Below are 27,034 nucleotides of genomic sequence, written 5' to 3'. Positions count from 1 at the left end.
TGTCAAATAAATAGGCGAGTGTCAATAAATAGGCCTCTAACCTTATTACAGAAAAATGTCTAATTAAAAAAAATTAAAATTAAAATTCAGTAAATATTTTTTTCAAACAATTTTATTTATAATTATTACAATAAAGTTACGTAATATTAATTTATTTTTACCTTATTATACTATTATTTATATTTTACAAATGCACAAAGATAAATTTGTCAGTTTATCAAAAAAATGCTACCGATCTCTGGATGATTTCCAAGTTAATACAGCGCTGAAACACAAAAAATTAATAAAAATATTTATTACAGAATAATGAATCAATAATTTAAAAATATTGAACACTTGTGATGGTAAAAACACAATAATAATTATTTTTAATTCACAAATTTATTCTCAACTAAATAAAAGTTAATTACAATAATATGACTTACAACTAAACATTAATTCTATAATTAATCTTTCAGAAAAGCATATTAACTACGCGATCTGTATCTACTGCGAGATTTATGACTTCCAGATCTATGACGGTGAGTTTTTTTGGTCTTGCGAGTCCGGCTGCGACTGTGACTCCTAGATCTGCTTCTACTTGAATGCTTCTTCCGCTTATTATGTTTAGTTTCTTCAGTCCGTTGAACAGACGAGGAAGCATTGCTAGAAGATTTCGAGCGCTTGGGTGATTTCGCTCGTTCAGGAACGGCATGAGTTCCACTGCGGCTGATGAAACCACCCCAAGCATTGTGGTGCTTCGGAAGAGGAGGACTAGGAGTGTGTCCTTCAGTATCGCCACGTGCTTTGGACCTAGCTTCTTCAAATTTTCGCCTTAGTTCCTCGACTTTTTTCTCCAACTGCTCGGAGTTTATTCTCGAGCGAGAATACAGCCTTAGAATACACTTGCAAACGTCTCTGATGGCTGATTCTTTGACCTTGAACAAAGCAAACCAAGGAGGCTGTGATGGCAGAGGAAGTTGAAGCTCTCTAGCCCCCAAATAAACACAAGCGCAAGCAATTGTTTCTGGGTGATGTCGTAAAAACACATCCGATCGCAGTGAATCGTTCATGTAATTCCAGCACTTTTGCATCAGAGCGCGATTTTTTTCATACCCCAATACTTGTAAGTACATGACAATTATCTTGTGAGGATGTTTCACGTGAACACAGAAGCCCAACTCTTTCAAAACTCGGCGCTCTGATTTAATTACTTGATTTTTCAGAGCTACATAGTTTTGATCAAGTATAACTGGCTGGATTGTTTTTTGATTGGCTACCTGTTTGATGTGATTGAAGACGTTGATTACATCCCTGATTCTTCGAGGCGCTTCTTCAATTTTACTTGATAAACAAACACAGCCCATGGCGGTGATTTCCATGTCATGTCTCACCAGAGATTTGCTGTAATAAAATCTCTGAAACAAGACTTGACTCGTGGCCATTGCAACCTGTGGTAATTTCAACAGGATTCCGGCAGTTTGGATCAGCTCGCAGCCATAAATTCGCAAATCTATTTCCGTCTCCGCATCCAGTCCATCTAATCGAGACGGCGTGGTAATTAATTTTTCTTCTGGCAATAAACAGTTTTGTAAGGTTAACACAATGCTACCGTACGGTTTTGTATTATTCACTGACACATTTTTAGTAGTTGGAACTATATTTTCTTTTGAACTCATTGTTACACTGATAATAATAAATAGATTATTATTTTTAATACCTTGTTTTTTTCCAGTAGAATTTATATTTTAACATCAATTATGAAAATACGTGAATCTTGGAGTTAAAACAAAAATATATAACCAAACATTAGCTCTTCACGCAGTGCATGTCGGACTTGAACTATTTACTGAGTTGAGAGCTTTCTTTTTTTACAGATGATGGCGCTTTTGTTTTTATTGGTTGGTAAAGTAGCTAATAGGAGATAGTTTCAATTATTACTTGTCGACAGATGGCGATAATATTCACTTACAAGACTTGAAAATGTCAAACAGCAAAAAAAGGTTTTAAATTTTTTTAATGAAAATTAATTTAGCAGATTGATAATTTTTAGAATTTTTTTAACAAATAAATTATGGCAAAAAAAATGGACATGTAGAAATTTTAAAAAATTAAAAATACAATTTTTCAAAAATAATTTTTTGAACAAATTTATTTGTTTAAAAAAAACTAAAAAATAAATGACACTGATGTTGGCAGACATTAAAAATTATTTTAAAATTTTATAATAATGAAATTATTAAAAAAAAAAAAATTAATTAAAAAGTTTTACATGTGAAAATTAATAAAAATTACAAGTGAAAATTTTTAGAAACATTTTTTTATTGTAATTGATTTGTTATTAAAATTTTTAAAATTGACAGCTGATGGCTAACTTCAGCATTATAAAAATAATCAAGTGACTGCTAACTTTAATGTCATATTTTTTAAACAGTAAAAAAGTTCTGAAATTACGAAATACTAAAAAAATTAAATCTGAACTATTGATATTTTGTAATAAATAATTTTAATTATAATTTTTTATGATAAAAAATAAATTTAATTTAGCAAATGTCAATCCAGATTATCTTGATGGGAAGAAATAATTTTTTTACTCTATCAAAACAGAGAAAATCGAAAATAAATAACACAATTAGCGTTGATCGAGGCAAACAAAAAGCAATATGAGCTGGTTAACAACCTTCATATGTCTGAACGAGATTATAATAAAAGTACATAGAGGTATTATAAATCCAATCCAAGTACTTACTGGTTTACATTGAAAAAAAGTAGGCGCGGTAAGTAAACGTAAACGTGCTGATGATCAAACAAGGAAACTGGTCCACCCATGAATGAATAGTGTAATTTAATACCAAAGACGTTTATGTTATTATAACACTTATTACTTATTATGTTTATTACTATGTACATATAAATGATAGAATTTTTATTTTTACAGATATAAATTTGAAGATAAAAAAAAATGCAATTATCACTGGAAGGGAAGATTCCTTTCGCTTCCTCTGCACGGCTGGATGCTCATGATTTCTCTCTTAACATTTGACTGTTGTTATGATTCTCAAATAAAAATCTCTTCCTCGCTTTCGCCTGTCTACGTTGCACGTAATGAAAGCATGTATATATATATATATATATATATATATATATATATATATATATATATATATATATATATATATATATATATATATATATATATATATATATATATATATATATATATATATATATATATATATATATATATATATATATATATATATATATATATATATATATATATATATATATATATATATATATATATATATATATATATATATATATATATATATATATATATATATATATATATATATATATATATATATATATATATATATATATATATATATATATATATATATATATATATATATATATATATATATATATATATATATATATATATATATATATATATATATATATATATATATATATATATATATATATATATATATATATATATATATATATATATATATATATATATATATATATATATATATATATATATATATATATATATATATATATATATATATATATATATATATATATATATATATATATATATATATATATATATATATATATATATATATATATATATATATATATATATATATATATATATATATATATATATATATATATATATATATATATATATATATATATATATATATATATATATATATATATATATATATATATATATATATATATATATATATATATATATATATATATATATATATATATATATATATATATATATATATATATATATATATATATATATATATATATATATATATATATATATATATATATATATATATATATATATATAAGTACATTACAATTGCATATTCATGATATATAAAAATTAAGTATATTCGCATATTTCAGAGAGAAAGGTGTTACGGTGATAATAAAATTATGTTTATTATTCCTGGACTGGACGATGCTACTAATCAATTTGTAGGTAAAATTACTAAATATTCACCAACTATTCGTAATAATGAATCACATTTAATTAAATTAAAGCTTCGCCTACATAACACCTTTTAATTATCCAAGAGTGGTCATAAATTTCTGAGAACCGATAAAAATACATCATCCAAGAAATCATTAGGATTTAAATTGATCTACTGAAGAAAAGACTGAAGAAAAAAAATCCTTATTCCGATTACCAAAGTAAATTTATTGACCAGCCAATAAATCTATTTACTTCCAAGAGTTTCAGTGTATTAAGAAAAAAAAAAAAAAAAAAGTCGGTCGAGGACATATGTAATACTTGGAAAATAATCGCTAACAAAATCTCTGGATTTGATCTTAGTTTTTTTTATTTAAAAAATAATTTTTATTTTTTTTTTAGCGACACGCAACCATCGTCTCCAACACAGAAAACTGCTGTGGGCGTTACAATAAAATGACAACAAGGATTACATACAAAATTAATACGTAATAATATGCAGGAATTGTTTATGTTATTCGTGCTCGAGTATTGTGGTGAATGCATTTCAAGTTTAAAGGCGTGACGGTTTGCCTTCTCTGTTTTTTTTCCTACACATCCATTGTCAACCGGGTGTTTTGATTTAAAGTAATTGTTTTGTATCACCGGGAGTTTTTGTCACACCCTAGCTTCGATAATCGAGCAATAACTCTTTCTCTCGTTCATTCTTTCTTTTATTGTCATCTATATTTATATTAACGCTCCGCTTGTATGCTTTCCTTCTCAATAAACTTTTTTTTTTTTTTTTTTTTTTCCCAACCCACATTTACACAATAAACGTTCTCACGAACTCTGTGTCGCGCGAAGCATGACAATTTTATTTATTTTTCTTTCAATTGTATCAATATAAACATACAGAAATTATTTGCAGTATTGCCCCTTAATAATATGTAATAAAATAACAACAGCAGTGCAATGGGAAATGCGTGAATTATTATAATCTAAGGTATTAATAATAAATAAATTAACTTGAGTATCCTTTTGTAAAATATTATAACTTCCTTGATGGAATTAATTTGATAATACTTATTTATTGTTTTTAGGCACAAAAAATTGCATCCTGACAAATTTCCGTCGGAAATGGAAAAAGAGATTTCAAAAAATTCAACGCTCAGCAATAATAAATCGTATATAATTATATTATAATTTATTACGTTATTTATTATCTGGTATATCAATTATCCATTCAATTCAGTAGGTATGTAATTAAATAATAAAATAGTAAGACATTGTTGTATTAAATAAGTATTATTAACAGCGTACAATTGTATTTTAATTATAAATCACACATTTTTATTCCAAACATAAGTAGGTGTACGTATTAAAAAATTTTATGTCACGGTAATAAAATCAGCGTGTATGTGTTGGGGTGATAAAAGAAATTTCCTGATAGCTTACGTAAAAATTAATAGAAAGACTGTGTAGTTAATTGTGACGGTGCATTTTGATCCAACTAATTTTTTAATCTTCGTCGTATTTATTAATTTTTTTTTTTCTATCGCAGTATCATCAATATTATTAATAGTAATAATTAATTCCGTAGATTGTATATATTTACAAACTTAAAAATTCTTATAAAAATTTAAATGACAAAAATCGGAATGACGTTTAGACGATTTGTTTTTTGGAAACTACTGGGTACAAACTTAGAAGTAAAATCACGTTCGCGCTACGCCGACCGATTCTGTTGATATATTTTCATTTTTATCAATATAAATTTACAAAAATTGATTCGAGTTTAGTAAATCATACTTTAGCAGTTTCAGGTTTAGGTGTTTCTTCGGATGGTGGTGGAACAGTTGGAATTTCGGGGTACTCAAGTTTAGCGCCTTCTTCGCACTCAAAGATTGGACAGCAGTCGGGGAAGGTTGCGGTTTTGTTGGTTTTCTCAGAGAGCTTGCACTTGGGGTTGGCTTTTGGTAAAGGTCCACAGTCCTCGACCAGCTCGAAGAGTCTGCCAGAGTCGTCGTCGGCTAGGACACAGGTAGAACGACCACAGAATGGAGACAATTCCCAGCTTTTACCTGATTCTACTGTTGCGCACTTGGTTGATGCAAAACACATCCCCGGAAAGTCTGTAATTATATTTTATTTTTATCAATTAAATTATTCAAGTAATTTTATTTTATTTTTCAGGAAAAAATTTATCAAAAAGAAGAAATAAATAGAATTAATAAAATATATAAATAATGAACTAAAGAGAGAAAATCCAGCTACTATACATAAGTTATAGGGTGACGCAAGAGAAGCATCAAACTTTCGCTTCCTTGTTTCGCACTCTCTAAAGTCACACTTACTAGCAATTAATTGCTCACCTAATTCATCAAGTCGACAAATTAATCAAGCTTGTGAAGAAAAAACACGCTGAATTATTAACCAATTAATTAAAAAAAAAAAAAAAAAAAAATCAAACTTACCACGAAGAACATCAGCTGGAATAAGTCTCCTGAATGTCTTGGGGCGTTCTTCATCCTGAGCAACAACCGCCGCAACCAAGAGTACAATAGCAAAGTATTTTTTCATGATTTTAAAAATAGCCGTTACTTCCGACAGAACGACAAGTAGAATGACAAATAAGTCTGAATTAACGATTTAACAAACAAACGGTGGACCCGCGGCCAAAGACCAAGATACTCTCAGTAAAGGATGATTAAAACTGGTTAGGATTGATCTTGGTGGCGAGGTTTTATAGGTGAATGCCGGGCGGGGTCTTTTTGCATGGATGTGTATAAGGTACGGTCGGCGAGGTAAAGGTATCCCCCACTTGGGTGCTTTTATGATAGAACAACAAAAACCGTGTATGTAGTGTTTGCTGGTCTCCAGCTCTCAGCAACCACCTCTCCAAATGCCGTGACCATTACCCCAGAAGACTATAAGGCTATCATTATCAGAAAATAAATATATGATTATTTTACACAACATATTCAACATCATCTAGCAAACAATTATTCATATACTTAAAAAAAAATTTATTTAGTTATTTACAATGTGATACTTTTTTCTCGAGTCATTCAATTAGGTCATGATTTCGTTCTGATTTTCTTATATCGATAACCATGAGATGCTTTAGACTAAATCTTTAATTTTATTTGAGTAATTAATAGTGTTTACGGTTGGCGAGTTACTTTCGCCTTTTAATTGAATCGTCTGTTTAATTCACATAAATTTTTTACTTTGTCGACTTCCTAAACTGATTAATAGCCTTCAGTAGCTACTGCAATAAATAAAAATAACAATTAATTTTAATCGCTCGCATTAGAACCCGAAGATCTAAATGAAGATGTGAAATTTGCCGTATGATTTTTATTAAATACTTTCCAAGAAGCTGCTCATCAATTCTCATTTATGTACATTAATACACGCTAAATTATCGTGCTTATATAGATATAGATTTAATGGAAAAGGCGAAAGTAGAGACGTCGTTACGGTTCTTTATGTACCAACCTGTATAATATTTCATTGATTTTTAATCCCTTTGGGTTTTTTTTTTTTTTTTTCACTCTGTAGCGTTCATTTTTAGTGCGAAGAAAACATCAAATATCGCTATTGAAATTTAAAATAAAAAAATAACACCGACCTTTTAAATTGTTGGTAAATATTTGAACGAGTATGAGGTAATCTGGATAAGGTGTTTATGTTAGATAAGTAATTTATGTTATAAAATTCTAAATGTAATTGAGTAAAGGTGTTCTGAATCATAGAGTAAGTTCTTTTTTTTAATTATTTTATTATAACTGTAATCGAAATAAAATTCGAGCCGAAATTTAATTGTGATGTACAATGAGTATGATTACAATCTCAAATGAAAATTATTATTATTACCGTAATTATTTATTATAAGTACCACGCAAGCGATCTACACTCTGTAGATCGTGAAAAGGTGAAAGCACAATCAATCGTTTCAGGCTTGTTATATTCCTCTCACTCTTTAACGTTTTTTTTTTTTTTTTTTTTTTTTTTTCAGGTATTTATTTTTAAATATTTATTTCATCTTATCTGCAGAATAGTATCGTCTTTACACGCGACTGAAGGATATTGCGTGAAGAAATATCACAAATACCAGTTGCGAGTTATGACTAATGACTATTTGGGAGTGAGGAAATACTTTTAATTTATTGTATATTAGCCGTGTAAGGTAATTCATTTTATTTACTATTATATTAACATTAATATTAATGTAGCTACAAAAGAAAAATAAATTAAATAATTGTCCTATTGTCCCTTTCAGGTCTAGTTGGACTGTAGAAAGTAGAAGCGGATTTACGGCTGGAATAATTTGATGAACGTTGAGTAATACGATGATTCATAGTGAAAATAGTATTTTCTTCCTCATCTTCATCGCAACTTTAACGAACAACTGGAAAAAAGTTGTTCTTCTTAAGCAGAAGAATTTTGTGAATTTTTATTTCTTCATTGCTGATATTTGATGTATATTTACACAGTCAATTTCATCTTGACCTTGACCACCTCCGGATAGTGAAATTTGGGTTGTATTTGTAAAAGCGAGTTTAACGAAAGAGAAATGAAAAAAAAAAAAAAAAAAAACGTACTTAATATTGACCAAGATACGATGAGTCAAGCTTTGAGTTGACTTCACCTGGCCAAGTGTCAATGTGCTAATCGTTATCCGTCACGAGTCTATTACACGCATTGCGACACTAAAGTTGATAAATAATAAACACGAATGTATACTTAGTGGAGATGTAAATTATCCTCAGCAGATTATATTACAGGCGATGGCAATTAACACAGCGGCCCATCCTCTTCCGGCTTCCGAATTGGTTTGACACTTTTTAAACTAAAATTTTTTTATCCTTTAATGAATACTTTATTCAATTGTATTAATATTCATTTTATAATTAATAATAATTAGTTGCAGACATCCGGCGGCTGAAAATTTCGCTAACACCAGAAGCGATCGAGCGTAATCATTTTACGACAGCTTTTAATTTTATGAATTATGTAAAAATATAAGGACGATTTAATAATTAAATATTGTTGATATAACAAGCTATTCATTCGCTATAGCTAAGTAAGAAATGGCATCGATGCGTAAGTCGACGATTAGCTTCTCTAAGAATCAACGCCTTCTCATCAGGTACTTACACGACGATCATGTAACATACCCTTGACATACTTTTAGTTATATAATTATTAGTTGTATTGTTGTCAATCAGAAAATACAAATCTTCGGAATAACAACGACATATCATTAGGGAAGTCTCCACTTTTCATTTTATTTTATTAAAAAAATTAATCCAAGTTGCAACGGATAAATAATTATTTTATTATAATTTATTATAATTAAAATATTATAATTATTTTTATTGTACTTGTGCTTACGGAACATAAAATAAATCAAGAACTGTTCAAGGAAAGAGTTTTTTATTCAGAAGGTAGGTGTAACTTTTTAGATAAAAAATAGATACACGAAGGTTACAAGTATTTCATCGTTTGATCTAGTATTAACTCAAACCTAAGCTGGGACTAATTTTGATGAAGAAAATTAGCTATAAATATTTATAGAAATGCTTTTTTTTTTTTTTTTTTTTTTTTTTTATAATTTAAGGTATAAAAACATTGCCGATGTGTGATAATCGACTTCTTAGGCACATACTTAAAATTTTAACATCTCTTTCAATGTTCTTGTATCCACATTTGTGTATTACACATGGATTGCACATACTTAACAGCTAACTTATGTTTCTAATTTAATATGCTAAAGATAAAAATAACAAAGTTGAATTTTCACTTGCGAATTAAAATTATAAATTTAAAAATAAAAAAAAAATATTCTCTTACTGTAATCTATCAAAATTTCTAATTTTAATTGACTATAGAGAATTTTTTTTTTTTTTTAATGAATTAATTTAAAATACCACTTAATTATGATAGTAATTAACCATATTAAAAAGATGAATACTTTGTTTAATTATTGCCGATTTAGTAATAACATAATAATAAATATTATTTTCTAATTTCAAACAACAATTAACACATTTTGTTTTTAAATAAAAAACTTTGATTTTAGTGTAAATATATTTTGGTATCTTGACTCGTATGTACAAACTCGTGAGAATAGTAAAAAGTTAACACAACAGTTAATTTATAATTTAACTGGAGTTTACATACAGGTAATTTATTCATTTAAAATTCGATCTATCTTAATAAATAATGTAGAAATTTTGAGTAAATAATTTATAAATTAAAATCGCCTCTTAACATAAAATTAGCTAAATTCAAATTGATTGAGGTTCTAATAAGGACAATGCGAAAATTTCGCAATCATTAAATAACGTACAGGTGAACGGTACCAATAGTAATTAATTGTCATCCAAGCCGAAGACGCAGTCCAAGACTTGGTCTTATTAGTCTTTTATCCTCTTTCTCCTATAATCTAATATTTGAATGGGTTGTTTGTGATGTGATCAATCAGTAGCAGCAAATCGGTCTCGCCAAATACAGTCCCGATGTTTGGTTGCCAGCACAGGTTCAATAACTCGACCGGTGGAAAAAATTCTTGTTCGAAAACGAACTCTGTCGCGAGCCATTTGTTCCCAAGGTCCTTTACGAGCTGCGCGGTATGCAAAGTCCCATTTTATTATTGTATGAACAGTTGGTTCTAAATTAAATCGTACCTAGACAAATTGAATATTTAATGTAGTAACAATAACAATAATAACTATCGGAATTATTTAATTAAATTTTAATAAAATTTATATTACCTTTGTATTAGTTGAATTATTAGTGGCACTAGGTATTTCTGTTCCAAATTTGATAAAGTCATCGTCAGAAAAATTATGACAACCATCGACATCATCATGATCAAAAACAATATCACTATCATCATCATCATCATCATCATCATCATTTTCAAAAACAATATCTATATCATCTTCATCATCATCATCAATTTCGCTTTCTCTTTCGCTAGATGATTCTGATTTTGATTTTGATTTTGATTTTGATTTTGATTCTGATTCTGACTCTGATTCTGTCTCATCCTCTGACTCAGTTTCTTCTTTATCTTCATCATCAAAATGAACCAAACAGTCCTGAGATTTAACAGGACTTTCAGGTAAACGGGTTTGTTGATGATCCTGTGGTACACGCTTGTTGGAATGATTAAAGCTCTCCGAAAATTTTTCATCAATCACATTTTTAATAACAGGCGTATCAAGAATATTCTTAAGTGGTGGGTCTCCCAATGTGCATTTTTCTACAATAATATTATTTTCAAAATTGAGCGAACACTTTTTTTGGTCATCCTTGTTTTCATCTTCGTCAGATGAAGAAATAATACTGCATAATTCGTCCGATGAATCAATTATCGTACCCTCCCAGGTATTTAAATCATTTTGAATAGCCGAATAAATAATATTCTTACTTTTTTCTTTTCTATGCTTCATTTGGCTTGTGGTAGATTTTTTCAATGGTATTCTACGTCTATTTTTTCCAAGAGTCTGAGCATTTCTATTATTAGAACGTTTTTTCAGTAGACGAGATTTTATTTCAAAGATTTGTTCAGCAGACAAATCTACGCAATCATTATCGGGTTCCATAGTATCGTCTGATTTAGATAAATTGGTATTATCAGGAATTGTTGTCATTTTTCTTTGGATTTCTGTTTCCGATTGGGTGAATCCAGAATCACGAGGCTTACAATTAATCTTGATGGTCTTTAAACTTTCCTCCATAGCCAGAGCTAAATCTTTAATATATTGAGAGTTTAGCTGATTATTATCCATCTGTTGAACGGAATCAGAAGCAGGCTTAATCTGTTCCTGATTTATTTTGAAGTTCTCTTTAATAGCCAATTGTACATCAGGAGCGTTTTGAGAGTACAAAAGAGACGCATTCATCTGCTGATGATAGTTAAAGTCATGTGCGTTATCATCCCACATATTACAATTATTAGTATCATCAGAAATTCTTTGTGGTAAATTATTAAAAGCCTCTATTGTATGCAATCTTTTGATGTAATTTTGATAGCGCCTCGTAGTATTTATCCGCGTTGAATCATCTGTGTTGGTAAAATTTTCACTATCAGTCTGAGGTTTTACGACATACTCTGTTGGAAAACTTTCTTGCGGGACTACTGTTACAGACATTGATTTATTTACCGTTGAAGTAAAATTAGTTATTTTAGCAACGACGTTTGTTAAAGCACCAATTACACCGCCAATCATTCCTGTAACACGTGTGTTACTTTTTTTTTCATCAGAACTACTTTTGTCTGACGTAAGTTTAGAATCCTCAGTAAGATTCATTTCATTTGAATTTATTAAATTATTAACCATCAATGTGCCAGTAAAATATGAATCTTCAATATTAATCGAAGAATTTTTATCTTTTAAATTTTTATTTGAATTATAGACCAATGAGTGTGTTGGTTGAGATCCAAAAAAAAAATCAAAAATATTGAAATTTGTTGGTAAATATCTCCCAGGAGGATTGTCCATTTTTACTAAACGTTAAATTTAATTTTGATATTATTGAATCAACAACAAAAATCGTTTAAAATTCTTGTCCTTGTACTTTCTGTTCTGAATGACCCTGAAAAATAACGAAAAACAGTCAATGGAAATTTTTTATTGTTGAAAATAAAAATAAAATTAGTGCATGTATAAATAAATAAGGACAGAAATAAAAATGAAACAAAGATAACACGTCATAAACTATGACCCCACATTTTTTTTTTTTTTTTTTTTTCTTTAAATATGATATCAAATTTTTTTCTTGATTACGAAAAATGAAGAAAACAAATTGAAAACACACCTTTAATTTTTTTTATCAATTAATCCCTATCTTATATCATTAAATACGTAATCAAAAAAAATTCAAACTATTTATGTCATTGAAATATTTAAATAATTAATATCATAAGTAGTAGTTAAATATTCCTAATTATTTATAACATTGATAGTGTGTTTTACTAATGCATGCATAATAATTGTATCAAACACATGTATCTATAAAATACGTAGAATACTTACAAGGCTGTTTATTACAACAGTGCCAAGCGTTGATGTGTTTTCTAAATAATTTAGTAGGTTGTTTTCTTTTTATTTTAAAACCAACAATTGATTTAATATTTAGACTGTTCAATTTAAATTCATTAGTAGCGTTAGATTTAATAAATTCCATCGTTGAAAAAGACATTTTTGCACAAAATACTCGATATATCACTTTAGTCAGCCATTTTTAACTCGTAGATGAACGTAAATGTATAACTGAATGTGTGTTTTAGGTTTAGAACTCGAAATGGCGCTGTTGTACATCATCGTCATTAATTTTCTCCTTCTACTTCTTGAAGTTTCCAGTAAACACACTAATTTTCATGCGCGCGCATCTTTTTGACGCCTAAATTGCGCGCTTTTATTTAGAGACCTCTATATCCTGTATTTTTTGACAAAAATGAGCCATCTTGGAAAACCAAAACTTAACTGTTCTCGAAAAATCTATTGTTATTGGTCACGTAGGCCATAACAGTAACTATAGAAAATTTTGGGGTGAAGAACATGATGATGAAAATTAAGATTATATGATGATGAAACACTACAAAAATATTACAGTGAGTCATGCAGCTCACTCTACGAAGTGTGATACCTTTCTCAAAGAACGTCACAAGTAAATTATTTCCCATAATAAAAATTACATCAGTTTTTTTTTTTTTTTTTTTTTTTAATATAATATATATATTTTACTTAATAAATTTATAATTTTGTCTTTTTATTCAAAGTACTATACAGACATGTTTGATTATCTGGAGGGTAGAATAATGATGAAATTAAATATTTAATTTACAATTTTACAGTCATGCACTATCTGGTAAGGGAGTTCATCGTACTTAGGTGTCGTCATACCTATCTCGTATTAAGTATTCGTTAAACTGCAATGTTTGTGATGTCGATTGTTTTTATAGTCATTTAAAATTATCTATTTTCATTATAAATATTGGACACCGATTCCGAATTGATACTGTTGAAACATGTCATGTCTACCCATCATTAAAGGCATTACGAGATTCAACTCGATTCTTGCTATGCCACCAAGCTTCATCGCTATCCCTGCGCCGGCTGACCATCGCACGTTTTCGGTGAATATTTTTGAGTAGTCGGAATAATCGCCATCTGAAATAAACCGATCAATTTTTTTTTCTCTCAAATTTCAACAGTAATGATACTGAAGTCAGCTGACAACTGTAAATTTAAAAAATTCTTTACAAAATTTTCACAAATAATTTTTTTTTATATAGAATTTTATTTAATTGTTTTTATAATTAATTTAATTGCTATAAAATTATAAAAAAAATGTATGTCAGTTAACTTCAGTGTTTTGGATAATATTACTACCGATAGAATTTATATAAATGATTATTATTTATTTACCTTTTTGAAAACTAACATTTCCTAAATTACCACCGTTGATAAAACCATGTAGCCTGAATAAATCCCCAAAACTATTTTTCCCCGGTCTAAAAGGCAGCGGTGTGTAAAGATGAAGTGCTAAAGCCCAGAATGTATTGCCTCCCATCGCATACTTTCCACATTGAGGCCCCAAACCCCGACGAGAAAAGCCACGAATATTCAATGGTCCACCCAAGAAAAATAAATCAGAAATATTTATTTGTAAATCATTATTTATTTCACGCAAGAATCCAGCTTGTGCTCCAACTTGAAATGTCTGGAAAAGAATAATAATAATAATGAAAAGATTTTAAATAAATATGTAATACTGTAATTAAAAAAAAAAAATGATTACCAAAAATTCAAGCGGTGTCCAATTACTTTGCAGCGTAAATTCATACTTCATGAATCCCGTATCACCACCCAGACCGGCCAATTCGGTGGAAAATGAAACATGACTTCCACCAGTAGGAAATATCGTATCGTCTCTCTTGTCAATCGAACAGATATGCCTCAAAGATGACTTAAGACTCGGACCACACTGTTCAAGGACTTGAAATACAACGTCCTTGGTAGCAATTATGTTCCGATAAGTTGCTTCATATTGGAAATTATGCTTAAGAGCTCCTGGTGCAATAGCTACGTCAATCAGGACACCATTGTCTTTTTCTTTGTAACCTGACCAGGGTACATCGGTAGCTGTACTGAACACACTTGTTGTTAGTCTGCAAAAAGAAAAATTCAAAAGATCAGCAAGAGCGATTACTCACCCTGATAGCCAAGTTAGTCTGAAACCTCTGGCTATCAGGGCACCTAATTAAAAAATTAAATAATATATTTTTTTACATTGTATGCAGCCAATTATCGACAAATGGTTTTACTGCTGATATATTAATATTCGATGTACTTCTTGATCCGTAGGAATACTCAGCTTGTAAGCGCTCACCACGGCCGAAGATATTTGGAGCTTTTCCTTGAATTAGAACTGAACCTTCATTGTTACCAATCATTGTACTTATTCCACCACTTAAACGGTTCAGTTCTTTGACGTTGAATGTTACCTAGTAAATAAAAATTTAATTACTTCTTTTAATAATTATTTTGTAATAAAATCGCGTTCCAGATGCCATAAGGGCGTATAATAAAAATTCTGTTTTTTTTTTTCTAAGTCCAAAAAAATTTTTGGTGTAGAAAAGCAAAAAAAATTGTTTTTCTTCAAGCTAAAAATTTTTTTGAAGTAAGAAAAAAAATCAGAATTTTTATTATATATCCTTATGGGATCCGTAACGCGAAATCTCTATAGATAATGCTGAAATTAAAATATAATAAATAAATAAATATAAATTACCTCAACTCCGTCTGGACTTGCATTTGGACCCTTACTCGTGTCAATACTGACTCCAATTTTATTAAAACAACCTATAGACTCCAACTTATTCCTAACTGTTTGAGCATGATCAACAACCTGGCGAAAATCTTTAGCTTTGAATAAATCCATCACTTGAGCTTTAACAATGTCATCTTTTGTTCTGACAAGACCGTCGATATGAACTTTATCTACCCGAATCCTTTGATGCAAATCGATGGTACGGACAACAGCAGCTGGACCAGAATTATCATGTACATCTGGACGTGGAGGTACCTAATAATAAATTTAATAGATGTAATTAAATAAAAATAATCTACGTGAATTATTTATGAAAATTAATGTAGCAGATATTTGATAATTTTTTTAACAAATAAATTACGCCAAAAAAAATTGACATGTAGAAAATTTAAATAATTAAAAATGCAATTTTTTATGAATAATTTTTTTTGTTAAATAAAATTAAAAAATAGTCAAGTAACTGCTAACATTAATTTCATAAATAGTTTTTATTATTTATTTTATTAATTTAATTTATGTTTTTATTAATTTATTGTCTTACTTCAGGTTGTACTGGATTCGAAGGATATGTTTCAGGTGACATTCCATAATCTTTGGGTATATTTGGTTCCTAAAAAAAAATAAAAGAAACTTTTAAAATAATTATTATTTACAGAAAGATAAATTTAATGATGACTCAATTCAAGTGTTTTGATTTCTGAGAACTTGAAATATTATTAGCGACTAAGTTATTCTAAGCGATATAAAAAAACTAAAAATTATATAGGTTATATTATTATGCTGGCGTTAAATGTAAATATGTTACCTTAGCATGCAATACTCCCATTGTTTAATTTATTTATTTAATTATTATTTATTTATTAATTACAATGTCATGTCATTGATAATAGTGATTGACGTTTTCGTTAATGAATTTTCAAATAATTTTTCGTTTCCATTCACCAGCAACTACACAAACAAACGAGGTCAACCGGCACCTACTATCTAACAAGACACACTGTGCAACACTGTGTTCATAACTTACACGAATTATCATCTGTTGACTGTTGGTAATTTTTTTTTAGATACTATAGATAAATATATATGAATATATTTTTTTTTTAATATTGAAACAAATAAAAATTATAAAAAAAAAAAAAATTAAATTATCAATTTTTTTGCATTACGAAAATAAATAAAATTATGTAAAGGATTTAATAAATAAGGGAATTTATTTGAATATACAAAAAAAATTATTTTTAAAATTTTATTGTAGAAATACAAAAAAATTGTATTCAGATAAATCAATTAAATGTTTTTAATCAATAACAAGATCATTTATCATTTCTGTCAGAGGAACAATTGAATCCACTTCTTGACCATTTGAATCAACTGGAATAACTTTGCTCGTATCTCTGTAAATGTTGACATTTTGACGCGTATCAGGATTTTCTTCCAATTCTTCCAAAAATTCATTGTAATCCCTGTTAAAGAAATTTTATCAAGTATTTAGTTAATTTTCAAAGATTGCAAAATAAATTTATAAAAAAAAATACTAACTCATCATCAGTTTCCATGCCACCTTCAGCCAAATGTTTCAATTTCCAAATTCTAGCACGTCGTCTTGCTAGCTTGTCGTGTCCGTAGTATTTCTTGACAAGAATCACGTCAGGGATATCATTTGAGGATAATTTTTCAAAATTGCTGTCATTTATATTACTCTCGGAGATAGCGTAACTATAAAAAAAAAAAAAAAAAAAAAATTAATTAATTAGAGTATTTAAAATTATTCAAAGGCTATTTTTAATTATTGGAAAAATTTCACTTACCCTAATACCGAATCACCTTCCTTCAAAACGTGACCCAAATGAGTACGTGAATAAATATAATTTTCAGTGAGACCAAGCTCAGAGGCTCTTACCAACTCTACTTCTGCAATAAGATGCTGAAAGTAAAAGAAATAAATTTATCAATGAGTTCTAATAGAATTAATTTATTATCTTGTGTAATAATTTATTTACCCTGTTGGAAATTGCACCTTGTCCCGGGAACACTTTTAGTTCTGAAGGTTTCAATGGCTCAATGCGCATAACTATGTACTCAGTCAACTGTTTTGGATTACAAATGCTGTTAAAACTGTCTCTCCAATATACCGTTGCACTGACTTCAGCAACTTTAAGTAAAAAATTAATTAGAATATAAATTATAATTTTTTAACAATATAATTAGTTAATCAATTTAATCAATGTTTAATTACGGAAATAATGTTAATTCTTCTCTTTTATCTAATTTTATTTTTTCTCCTAAATTTAAATCCAAACTTGTATTTCTAGTTGTATATAGCTGATGGGCGTTTAATTTTGAATAAATAAATAATTAAATTACTTACTTTGACCAGATGATACATCAATAAGGTGTATGGTATTTGATGTTTTATACACAAGAGTTATAGGAGCAATACCGCCTAAGTGATGTGTAAGTTTTCGAGAGAGACATACAACACTGTCTTTTGAAATTGGCACAATTTCAACACTGAAAAATGAATTAATTGATTATTATAATTTATAATATTTTAAAAATGTATTAATTGCTAAAAATTAATATTTCAGTACCTGAATGTAAATTTATAATTATAAATATTACTGTGAATATCATGGGATAGTAATTTTTTTGAATGTTGATAACGACAAGGTAAAACTGATAGCAAAAAATCAACCAGTTTTCTCGCAGCACTTTCATTTGCGTAATAAAAATCAATTCCCTCTAAAATTAAATCAATAAAATATTACAACACTTGAATGATAAATATATTAAAGTTAATTTCAATAAAAAAAACATACCATGAATTGGTTTAATTCCTAGAGTTTGTTCATGAGCTTTGTGCTTCAATATCAATTGCTCCAAATAATAAAATGTTTTTTTGTTGATTGCCTTTTGTCTCACTTGTACCTGATGGACAAATTAAATTGAATAATTTTCAAACGATAATAAATAAATAAATAATTATGATACTAATAACTTACAGAAGCACGCCAAAAATCTTGAGCTTCAGCGCGATGACATTGATCGCACATTTGATGATTAATAATAAATTCAACAACAAAAATTTGCTGAAGAACAGTTCCTCCGTGAACTTCTGCATGAACTGTCAATTTCACCCGAACACGCTTGGAATGCGGTTCTGTCCAGACAAAACCAGCATCCACTAATTTTACTCTATTAAGACCTTTCAATTTTTTTAGACATAATTCCAGCAATTCTCGGGATTCCAGAGTAGCATGAACCCATTCATTGGGCGGCTGAAGATATCTGAAATTTTATTAATTTAAATTAAAGTTCATTCATTTAATATAAAAAAGTAACCATAAAAAATTTTACTCTACCTTTCACATCCCCGACAAAAATATAGTGTCGCTTGTCTAGGAATTCCTTCAGTAATATCAACTTCTGATCGTAAACATGGAGCACACATGTTTGAAGGGTTTGATTCTATCAAAGTTCCACAACGGCAACATAATCTGTCAAATAAATAAAATTTAATTAATATTTAATTATTCATACCAATTAATCATTTTATGATAATAACAATGATTACATTTTAGTCGCTGTTCCTTGGTGCTCCTCTATGTTTGTTATATACTCCATTTTGTTTTGATCTAATTGTTACTTTTTTTATCAAAATAATTGATAACACAATTTTTTAAAAATTAAATAATCGAACTTGATAACATGTGGTTATAAAACCATGCGTTTTCAGAATTAAATTTTGGATCAACCTAAAATTTACAAGTCAGAAGAAAGTTTCATTAAAAAAAAATTTTTTTAATGGAAATGGGACTTACTGATTTTGGCGCCATCTTTCGAGTACTTTTTACAATATATTTAAGTTCCTCATTGAACTTGGAGCGCTGTCAGACAATTATAAATAAATTTGCACCGAAAAATTATTCCTGAAAAATTGCATTTTTTGAACAAATTTATTTGTTAAAAAAAATACTAAAAAATAATCAGAAGTCAGCTGACAGCTGTGAATTTGATTCTTATAACAAATCAATTAAAATAATAAAAATACTTTTAAAAATTTTCTCTAATTATTTTTTTTAATTTTCACATGTGAAATTTTTTTGTTAAAATTTTTTCATAATAATTTAATTGCTGTAAAATTATAAAAAAAATTTCTAATGTTTGTTAACTTCAGTGTCATAAAAATAAGAAGTATTTTTAAGATGAATAAAATTTTATTAACAGATCAACAATTGGATCAAATCTTGAAGAAATCAAACATGTAAATATATATATTGTAAACAGATATTCAAAAACTAAATAATTTAGACTATCTTCCCCTTAAAATTAACAAATCTTATATAATTTTAAGTATAATAATATCACATGGTTATAATAGTATAAATGATTAAAATAAATGAGTATTTTTTTAAGGCAAGTGAATTTAGAGAGCAGCCGGTCCAGTTCGAACTGGTGATGACGGAGCACCGTGAACTTCCAGATCAAAGTCAGCCATCGTAAAAGAGTCTCTCATAACGCGGTTCCATCGATCTGTACTTTCGTAAGTGTAAGCTCGTCTTCGAATAACTTCTGGTTCGTCTACAGTAAAAGATCGGGAACAAGCTCGTTGTGCTTCATGTTGAATAATTATTTCATTTGTTACGTATGCTTCTCGACGAATTTTATCTGCCAGTTTGGGACTTATATTCGGGATGCACCAGCGTACAAAAATCATAACAAGTGCAACAGCGTTCTATAATTATTAATAAATAAAAAATCATAATTATAATTAAAAATTATAAGTGATTCTGATTATTATAAAATACTACCTCAAACACAACGACAAATGCGAGTCTTGCGGCAAGAATGTTCCAGTAAATATTTGTCAAGTCATATTTATTGGGAGAAGTTGGTGGTTCGCGAAAATCTGGATACCGACATATTTCAATAGTTTCTTGATATGTATTAATCAGTGGTCTGTGTTCTTCCAAAAAATCTGAAGTATTAAATTTTGATAGAGAGTACTCGAGAAAACCATCAAGAGAACGATTATTAGAAATTGACAATTGGTACACTAATTTAGGAATAAAATTCGATGTAAATGCTATAATAAAAGCCTGAAAAATATTCAATTTTATTAATATAAAAATTTTAATAAATTATTTGAAAAATATTATACATACGTTTGTGATGACCGAAAGCTTCGAGATTGAATCTAAAATTCTAAACCAAATTCCAATATCTCTAACTCGTTGTCCTACAGGTCGCCTGTACATAATTAGCAATTTCTTCGCATCTAATCTCATTTCAAAAATATTATTTATCAATGCGCAAAACGGGGCGAGAGGAAACGCTGCTACAAATATTGTTATAAACCCATATTGTAGAACTGAAATTAAGTCAATTTTTATGTAGTTAAAATAAAAAATAATTAATTTAATAATCAACTTACCCATTTCTAGATATTCAGGGAACAAACTTCTGGGTCCCCATTCAACAAGTTTGAAATCTTTGAGCCACGGCCACTGTTTTCTCACGATAAATTTCTCCTTTTGTTTAATATGATTACCAGCTTTGATCTGAACTTTCCAAGTATTCATCCATTTATAGTACAACGGAAATAACATTTCCAACAGTGAGTTCATGAACTGCTTACCAATCATAATAATACTTAATTGAATACAAAGTTCAGTTAAACAACCCCCAGGCCCACATTCTTCTTGCCGGTGTCGGAAGAACCTTTTATAAGTGCGTGGATGTCCCACAAATTTACCTTTAAAAAATGCAATGTAAAATATCGAAGCGTAATAATTAACAAACTGCAGTAGATAAATTTTAAGCGTTAAACTGTCATCGAACTCCGTTTGCGTGCGAAGAAGTTCTAACTCTGTGAGATACTCAGCCAGCCAAACGTAGATCCAGTTGAATAAAAAAATGCAGCATAAATTCAGACAAGCTGCAGTAGCGGTGGTGAATAATATGGCATTACTTGTGATAGATGATTGTCCGTAAACACTTAAGGTTGTTAATACAGACATCCGATATAAAATTACGCCAATAACTGCGGCCATAGCTACTACTATTAAGAGTAAAATTACAGAAAAGCTCAAAATCGTCGCCGGCAGCCTCATACTCCAAAAAGGAACTTTTGGCTCTGCAGTATGTGTTATAGAATTGATTGATTTTTTTTTAATATGTGCCAACTTGGCTAGATATTGAGGTCTAGGGTGTTCTTCTTGAGCATCCAAGCCGGTTAAATCCCACCGGTGAGTTATTTCTACAGAGTACTTCTTCCATAACTCGAGAAATAATGTCGCCCATAAGGACATAAAAATAGCGAAAAATACAGTTGAAGGATTATCAAATAGATATGTAAGTCTTCCATGAAGACAGGTTTCTCTCAGATCCCAGTAACCGCAGATCTTGTCACACAAAGGACACATGTAAATTGATTTATTACCATTACAAATATCTTCGCTGGTTTCATTAGTGCTGAGAGTCAGACATCCGTAAATAAAACAAATTAGTCCTATTATACTTGCTGGTACCAGCATGTGCGTGTAAAACCCGAGCCACGCAAAGTATAGTCCTATTTTAACTCCAAAATATTCCTTTATGTAGTCGAGCGGCTGATAGTGAAAGCATTTCCTTAGACTCGCCCAGTGGGTGTACAATAAATATCTCATAGAGTCTGGCGTGTGTAAATTACCCTAAAAAAAATAAATAAATTGTTACAATTTGTTTTATTTCTATATTAAGTCACCAAACTTATAAATTAAATAATAAATAATAAATTAGAAAATTTTCTTTTTGCAGACTTTCACAATGATTGATGGCTGGTGTGTACTGTAAAGTTAACACCAGGTAAATAGTTAAGGACATTTTAAAAGTAATTATAAAGGCAGATGATCAACTAGTTAGAAGCCACCTTTGCAGGCCTCTAGCTTGTACTTAATATCCACACAATGGATTTATGTTTGAAGAAACAAGTAATATCCTTGAGTAGAGATTTATAATCATATTATATACGCAGATTTTGCCTGCGCTAGCCATTAACTTGATGGTTAACTTTATGGTATGTAGTCAACATAACGATTAGTCAACATACTACACAAAGGATAATTGTTACCAAGCAATTTTCAACAGTAAACTTTTAAATTTAGTCTTTTTAAATTTTCGTACTATTTTTCAGGACCTTTAAAATTTTTGTAGCAGTCGACAGGCTGAGAACATTAAATGTATACAGTTATAGTCAGCAAACGGAGGAAAAAGTCTCGAAAAGAACAGCTGTTCGTCAAAACTTGTATAGACTGAGAGACTGTTGTTAAGATCGACAGATCAACCATCAGAGGAAAATATGATACAATAAAACTTACATCGTGAAGAGGGTACGCTGCTACGTAGGCATGCTCAGAAATGAGTCTGTCGACCCCAAATGCAAAATCATCTCCTTTGTTCCTAGTGAACTTGGTACGGTCTAAAATAAATTGAACGATTCTCGAATGGGTGGCTGGTGAAAAAAAATTAGGAGCGTCATAGTCGAAGAGATATTCTTTGTCACGGCTGAATACCGCGGTGAAGCGATGCTTTATCTTAGGAAAAATCCTCCTGTCTACGTAGTAATGTTTCATGAAATTATTTATCCAGCCATTAACTTCACGGATAATTGTGTTGCTCGGTCTAACTGACAGCAAGGGTCCAGTTATTATCTCTTTCATTGGCAATCTCAGTTTTAGGATTTCTGCATAGCGCCTCAGGACTTCCAAGGGTGCGTGGATCTTAATAAATCTTAAGCCACTGAGCTCTGGTGATTCATACTCCAGCTGCAGGCCCTCCAACTCCAGGTTTTCTTCAAATGTCTTTAAATACAATGATAAAAAATTTAAATAACGGTAAATATTTTTAGGGATTTAAATTTTAAAAGTAATTTGCGGTCTTTGTTTGCTTTATTACCTTTCGAAACTCCGTACACCGCAGTGTCAAGGCCTCTTCGTCATGCTCGTCCCAAACAATGACAAAGTCAATAGATCGAATTCCGTCTCTGAAGAACAAATTTGAGATTTCTTCATGTTCAAGCTGAAAAATAAAATTTACTCTTTATCACTGCGACTGTATTTATTATATAGATCCAATAAAATTTTTTTGGCCTTACATTTTGACAGCTTCCATCAATTATTGTTTCTTCAGTTCCTCTCGCTGTGCAGGAGTCATCGTCCGTATTAAAGCGATTTAAATTTCCGTTTTCATTTTGATTATTTTCACCCTCACTCAAGGCATCTTCATACATAGTATTTCTTACGCTATAATAAACAATGTGCTGAGATCCTTTATTGAGATTACTCTGAGTGGATCGATATATGCTGGGCGAGGTACTTTGACTTGCTCGATTATTTACAACCTCCGTCTTGTCAATATCTTCTTCCATTTATTAATACTATATTAAACTGCAATATAAATTGTTTTATTTTTAAATAAACTCAATAGCTATTTGCGTCAATAAAACACCAAGGACATATTAATTTAGAAAATTTTAAATTATACTATTAAATTTATTAAATCACAATAAACTTTTTTACGTATAGTAAAGGAAGCTCTGCTCGTAGAATTATTTATTATAAAAATAAATTTATCCGACCCGGACATGGATAACGGCATCACAACTAACAAACTTGACAATAATTATATGTTTCACTTGATAAAAAAATAAATAATCATCTTCGCCTAAAAAAAAAAAAAAAATAAAACAAGTTATCTATTGTGACTGTTGAAATATTTAAAATAAAATCTTATTTACAATAACAAGTAAAATCAATTTTTATTGTGTTTACTTACTAGTTATATATATTTGCACAACTAGCGAACATCACCGCGTGTTACCTACTGACTAATAAGCATGACAACAGCTGTTTTATTTTTTACATTGATTTAATTCGGGATATTTTAGCGGCTATATTTAAATTTGTTAAATCTACAGCAAAGTGATGGACTTTTATTAACTTAAAAATTTTTTCAATTATAAAAATAAATAAATGTAATTTGTATTTAAAAATGTAACGGACTTGAAATTTAAATATCAGCGATTTTTCAAAGTATTATTATTTGGAGCGTGTAAAAAGAAATAAAAAAATTAAAAGATGTTTTTAAAGGACTTTTAAATGAATCTTAGGTAAGATAGAGGATTTAAGACTTGAAAGGGGCGGTTTGGAAAGCAGGTGCGGTGAATTTAAGATCAGCGTAGAAGTTTTTCAGTGCCTCATCCTCCACCGCTTGACTACAACCCACGTCTGATTGGAGGGACTTTAAATTTATTTTTTTGCGCTCAACCGAAGGTCAGCAAATTCGTAGTTGTATATAAAATATAATAGCCACCAACACCTGGTCTCCATTGGCGTCACCTGTACCGTTTCGTTTACTAATACTCATCACGACTAGAAGATAAGATTTTTTACCGTCTACTGCAAAAAACCAGACACATTCTGACGTTCATAATTATTATTTATTATTGCTTTATTTTACATATTAAATAATATCAAAATTTATATATTATTAATACTAACTAACTAACTATCATCATAAATTGCAAGACATAATAATGGATATGAATTATCAATAAATACTATGTATAATTATATTATTGAAAAAAATTAATTTAAATAAAAATAAATTTAGTCTTTGTAATGGTAAACTGTAATTATAAAGAGATTAGTCGATTTGTTTTGATTAATTGGCAATGCTTACACTTCCTCCATTACCAGAGAGTTCAGTTCGTCTTCTCCAGGGCACAAAACAGAGTCAATGTTGTACAAAGCCGCGTGTAGTGTTATTAAACAGCAAGAAACACCTGTGAGTAAAATAATTTTAATGTAATTAAGTATTTAAAATTTTTTTTAATTTTTTTAACAAGCATAATTTACCGAGAACCCAAAAGAGAATGGCACCAGCTCCAACCAGGTAGAATAGTGGCAATGAGCAAATACCAACTAGCATATAAACTTGAGCTAAAGTTAATTTATGATTTAAAACCATAAGCTCTTGTCTTGCGTGTCTTTGGGATACTTTGTAACAAGTACCCAGGGAAGCTACCACAGCGAGTAATAATAATGGAGACGTAATTCTAAAAAATTAAAGTTATTGATCATTATTATTAATGATTAGTAATTGTAATTATAATTTTTCAGAAATTATTCCGATCCTGACATTGAATTAAATTAATGTAATAAATTTGTACTAAAATATATTAAACTATAAATAAGTACTAAAATATATTAAACTTACAAACAGTATATTACTAGTCCAATGAAGACGAAGAAATAATTACTTTGGAAGTACTCAATATTTTTCATAACTCGCTTGCTAAACCTACTGACACTTGGAGGAGCGCGGAAGTTATTGGTATTCACAAAGAGACTCCATGGCCTGAGAGTTGCTTTACGATGCTGGATCCATGCCTGAGCCTGAGGATATCCAATTTGATTCAATGGTAATTGTGGGAGCTGCATAAAGTTGAATCTGAAATAAAAAAAAAAATAAATAAATAAATAAATTAATCCTAACGTATAATAGTATGCGCATAATTTAATCCGACTTTGTTTTAATATATCATTGTGAGGATCTTAAATTGCTGTAAAAAAAAATAAGAACTTGTTTTTCTTTGGTAGCACCTGCTTGATGGAAAAAAATGACAACTCAAACCCGAGAGTGAGGTTAGGTTGGACGTAAACATATGGTATATAAATACAAAGAAAAAAATAATAATATTTTCAGCAATTTACCCGTTTGTAGGAGGTTGCTTTTGACTCAGCATGGAGTCATCATCATCATTGATCATTACTCCTATGTCCTCTGGGATTTTATTTTCGTTTGTATACATTTTATTAACGAATAATTTTTACAGCTGATGTGGCATTTACTAACTCACTTCTTCAACTCCTATATATAAACATAAAAATATATATACGTTATTTACTTGTCATTGTGTATACTATTACTGTTATGAGTGTTTAAATGAATGCAATTGTTTATACCCATACCACAGGGCACAGCTATATAGCTAACTCGGATACTCTCTGCAGTACATAAAGCAAAAAAAAAAATAAGAGAAGAAGGGGAAGTGTGTTATATAGCTATATAGTTTACTTTACATTGACTCATAAAAGTCTATTCCTACGCCTACGATAGTTTCAAATTGATATGACATGAAGAAAGAAGATAAAG

At 29.3% G+C, this 27,034-nt stretch overlaps 7 protein-coding genes and 2 long non-coding RNA genes across 12 annotated transcripts; 2 read left to right on the top strand and 7 right to left on the bottom strand.

The window, feature by feature from the left end:
* Window positions 1-94: 94 nt before the first annotated feature.
* On the bottom strand, window positions 95-1,825 carry LOC141535289 (cyclin-L1). Its single transcript, XM_074255149.1, has 2 exons — window positions 426-1,825; window positions 95-265 (listed from the first exon to the last, which is right to left on the bottom strand). Exon 1 carries the CDS (start codon window positions 1,656-1,658, stop codon window positions 468-470), a length of 1,191 nt encoding a protein of 396 aa, XP_074111250.1. The 5' UTR covers window positions 1,659-1,825; the 3' UTR covers window positions 95-265; window positions 426-467.
* Window positions 1,826-5,271: 3,446 nt separating this feature from the next.
* Window positions 5,272-6,595, bottom strand: LOC141535291 (uncharacterized). Its single transcript, XM_074255150.1, has 2 exons — window positions 6,460-6,595; window positions 5,272-6,117 (listed from the first exon to the last, which is right to left on the bottom strand). The coding sequence occupies exons 1-2, from the start codon at window positions 6,563-6,565 to the stop codon at window positions 5,789-5,791; spliced, it is 435 nt and encodes a 144-aa protein (XP_074111251.1). The 5' UTR covers window positions 6,566-6,595; the 3' UTR covers window positions 5,272-5,788.
* Window positions 6,596-6,835: 240 nt separating this feature from the next.
* Window positions 6,836-9,833, top strand: LOC141535292 (uncharacterized). 2 transcript variants are annotated; one of them, XR_012480574.1, is made up of 3 exons: window positions 6,836-8,177; window positions 8,271-8,823; window positions 8,916-9,833. It is a non-coding gene; the product is annotated as an uncharacterized LOC141535292 (long non-coding RNA). The 2 variants fall into 2 exon arrangements; XR_012480573.1 differs by having other exon boundaries at window positions 6,836-8,823.
* On the bottom strand, window positions 9,411-13,246 carry Ppp1r15 (Protein phosphatase 1 regulatory subunit 15). Its single transcript, XM_074255146.1, has 3 exons — window positions 13,039-13,246; window positions 10,768-12,598; window positions 9,411-10,680 (listed from the first exon to the last, which is right to left on the bottom strand). Exons 2-3 carry the CDS (start codon window positions 12,502-12,504, stop codon window positions 10,471-10,473), a joined length of 1,947 nt encoding a protein of 648 aa, XP_074111247.1. The 5' UTR covers window positions 12,505-12,598; window positions 13,039-13,246; the 3' UTR covers window positions 9,411-10,470.
* Window positions 13,247-13,743: 497 nt separating this feature from the next.
* Window positions 13,744-16,833, bottom strand: LOC141535288 (sorting and assembly machinery component 50 homolog). Its single transcript, XM_074255148.1, has 7 exons — window positions 16,644-16,833; window positions 16,380-16,448; window positions 15,800-16,093; window positions 15,298-15,512; window positions 14,807-15,176; window positions 14,434-14,728; window positions 13,744-14,175 (listed from the first exon to the last, which is right to left on the bottom strand). Exons 1-7 carry the CDS (start codon window positions 16,662-16,664, stop codon window positions 13,991-13,993), a joined length of 1,449 nt encoding a protein of 482 aa, XP_074111249.1. The 5' UTR covers window positions 16,665-16,833; the 3' UTR covers window positions 13,744-13,990.
* A 237-nt stretch (window positions 16,834-17,070) lies between these two features.
* Window positions 17,071-19,588, bottom strand: Nmd3 (60S ribosomal export protein NMD3). The gene is made up of 10 exons (XM_074255147.1): window positions 19,413-19,588; window positions 19,201-19,335; window positions 18,841-19,126; window positions 18,658-18,766; window positions 18,430-18,580; window positions 18,207-18,349; window positions 17,839-17,990; window positions 17,647-17,762; window positions 17,378-17,554; window positions 17,071-17,301 (listed from the first exon to the last, which is right to left on the bottom strand). The coding sequence occupies exons 1-10, from the start codon at window positions 19,460-19,462 to the stop codon at window positions 17,136-17,138; spliced, it is 1,485 nt and encodes a 494-aa protein (XP_074111248.1). The 5' UTR covers window positions 19,463-19,588; the 3' UTR covers window positions 17,071-17,135.
* Window positions 19,589-20,042: 454 nt separating this feature from the next.
* LOC141534896 (anoctamin-1-like) lies at window positions 20,043-24,498 on the bottom strand. Of its 2 annotated transcripts, none has more exons than XM_074254519.1 (7): window positions 24,397-24,498; window positions 23,973-24,264; window positions 23,774-23,896; window positions 23,197-23,679; window positions 21,004-22,530; window positions 20,650-20,937; window positions 20,043-20,573 (listed from the first exon to the last, which is right to left on the bottom strand). In XM_074254519.1, exons 2-7 carry the CDS (start codon window positions 24,243-24,245, stop codon window positions 20,265-20,267), a joined length of 3,003 nt encoding a protein of 1,000 aa, XP_074110620.1. In that variant the 5' UTR covers window positions 24,246-24,264; window positions 24,397-24,498; the 3' UTR covers window positions 20,043-20,264. The 2 variants fall into 2 exon arrangements, with proteins under 2 accessions (XP_074110620.1, XP_074110622.1); XM_074254521.1 differs by having other exon boundaries at window positions 21,004-21,209; window positions 21,273-22,530; window positions 23,973-24,484.
* A 398-nt stretch (window positions 24,499-24,896) lies between these two features.
* Window positions 24,897-25,530, top strand: LOC141534905 (uncharacterized). Its single transcript, XR_012480507.1, has 2 exons — window positions 24,897-24,986; window positions 25,059-25,530. It is a non-coding gene; the product is annotated as an uncharacterized LOC141534905 (long non-coding RNA).
* LOC141534904 (prenylated Rab acceptor protein 1-like) lies at window positions 25,295-26,898 on the bottom strand. Of its 2 annotated transcripts, none has more exons than XM_074254541.1 (5): window positions 26,851-26,898; window positions 26,593-26,749; window positions 26,096-26,329; window positions 25,735-25,934; window positions 25,295-25,661 (listed from the first exon to the last, which is right to left on the bottom strand). In XM_074254541.1, the coding sequence occupies exons 2-5, from the start codon at window positions 26,688-26,690 to the stop codon at window positions 25,555-25,557; spliced, it is 639 nt and encodes a 212-aa protein (XP_074110642.1). In that variant the 5' UTR covers window positions 26,691-26,749; window positions 26,851-26,898; the 3' UTR covers window positions 25,295-25,554. The 2 variants fall into 2 exon arrangements, with proteins under 2 accessions (XP_074110642.1, XP_074110643.1); XM_074254542.1 differs by having other exon boundaries at window positions 26,845-26,860.
* Window positions 26,899-27,034: the final 136 nt, after the last annotated feature.

Source organism: Cotesia typhae, unplaced genomic scaffold (assembly GCF_013202065.1).
Source record: "Cotesia typhae breed Kobodo isofemale line unplaced genomic scaffold, CoteBio_Ctyphae scaffold_13, whole genome shotgun sequence".
NCBI classification, from domain to species: Eukaryota; Metazoa; Arthropoda; class Insecta; order Hymenoptera; family Braconidae; genus Cotesia; species Cotesia typhae.
Note: the sequence above shows the minus strand (reverse complement) of the source record. Positions and strands in the feature narration are given on the sequence as shown.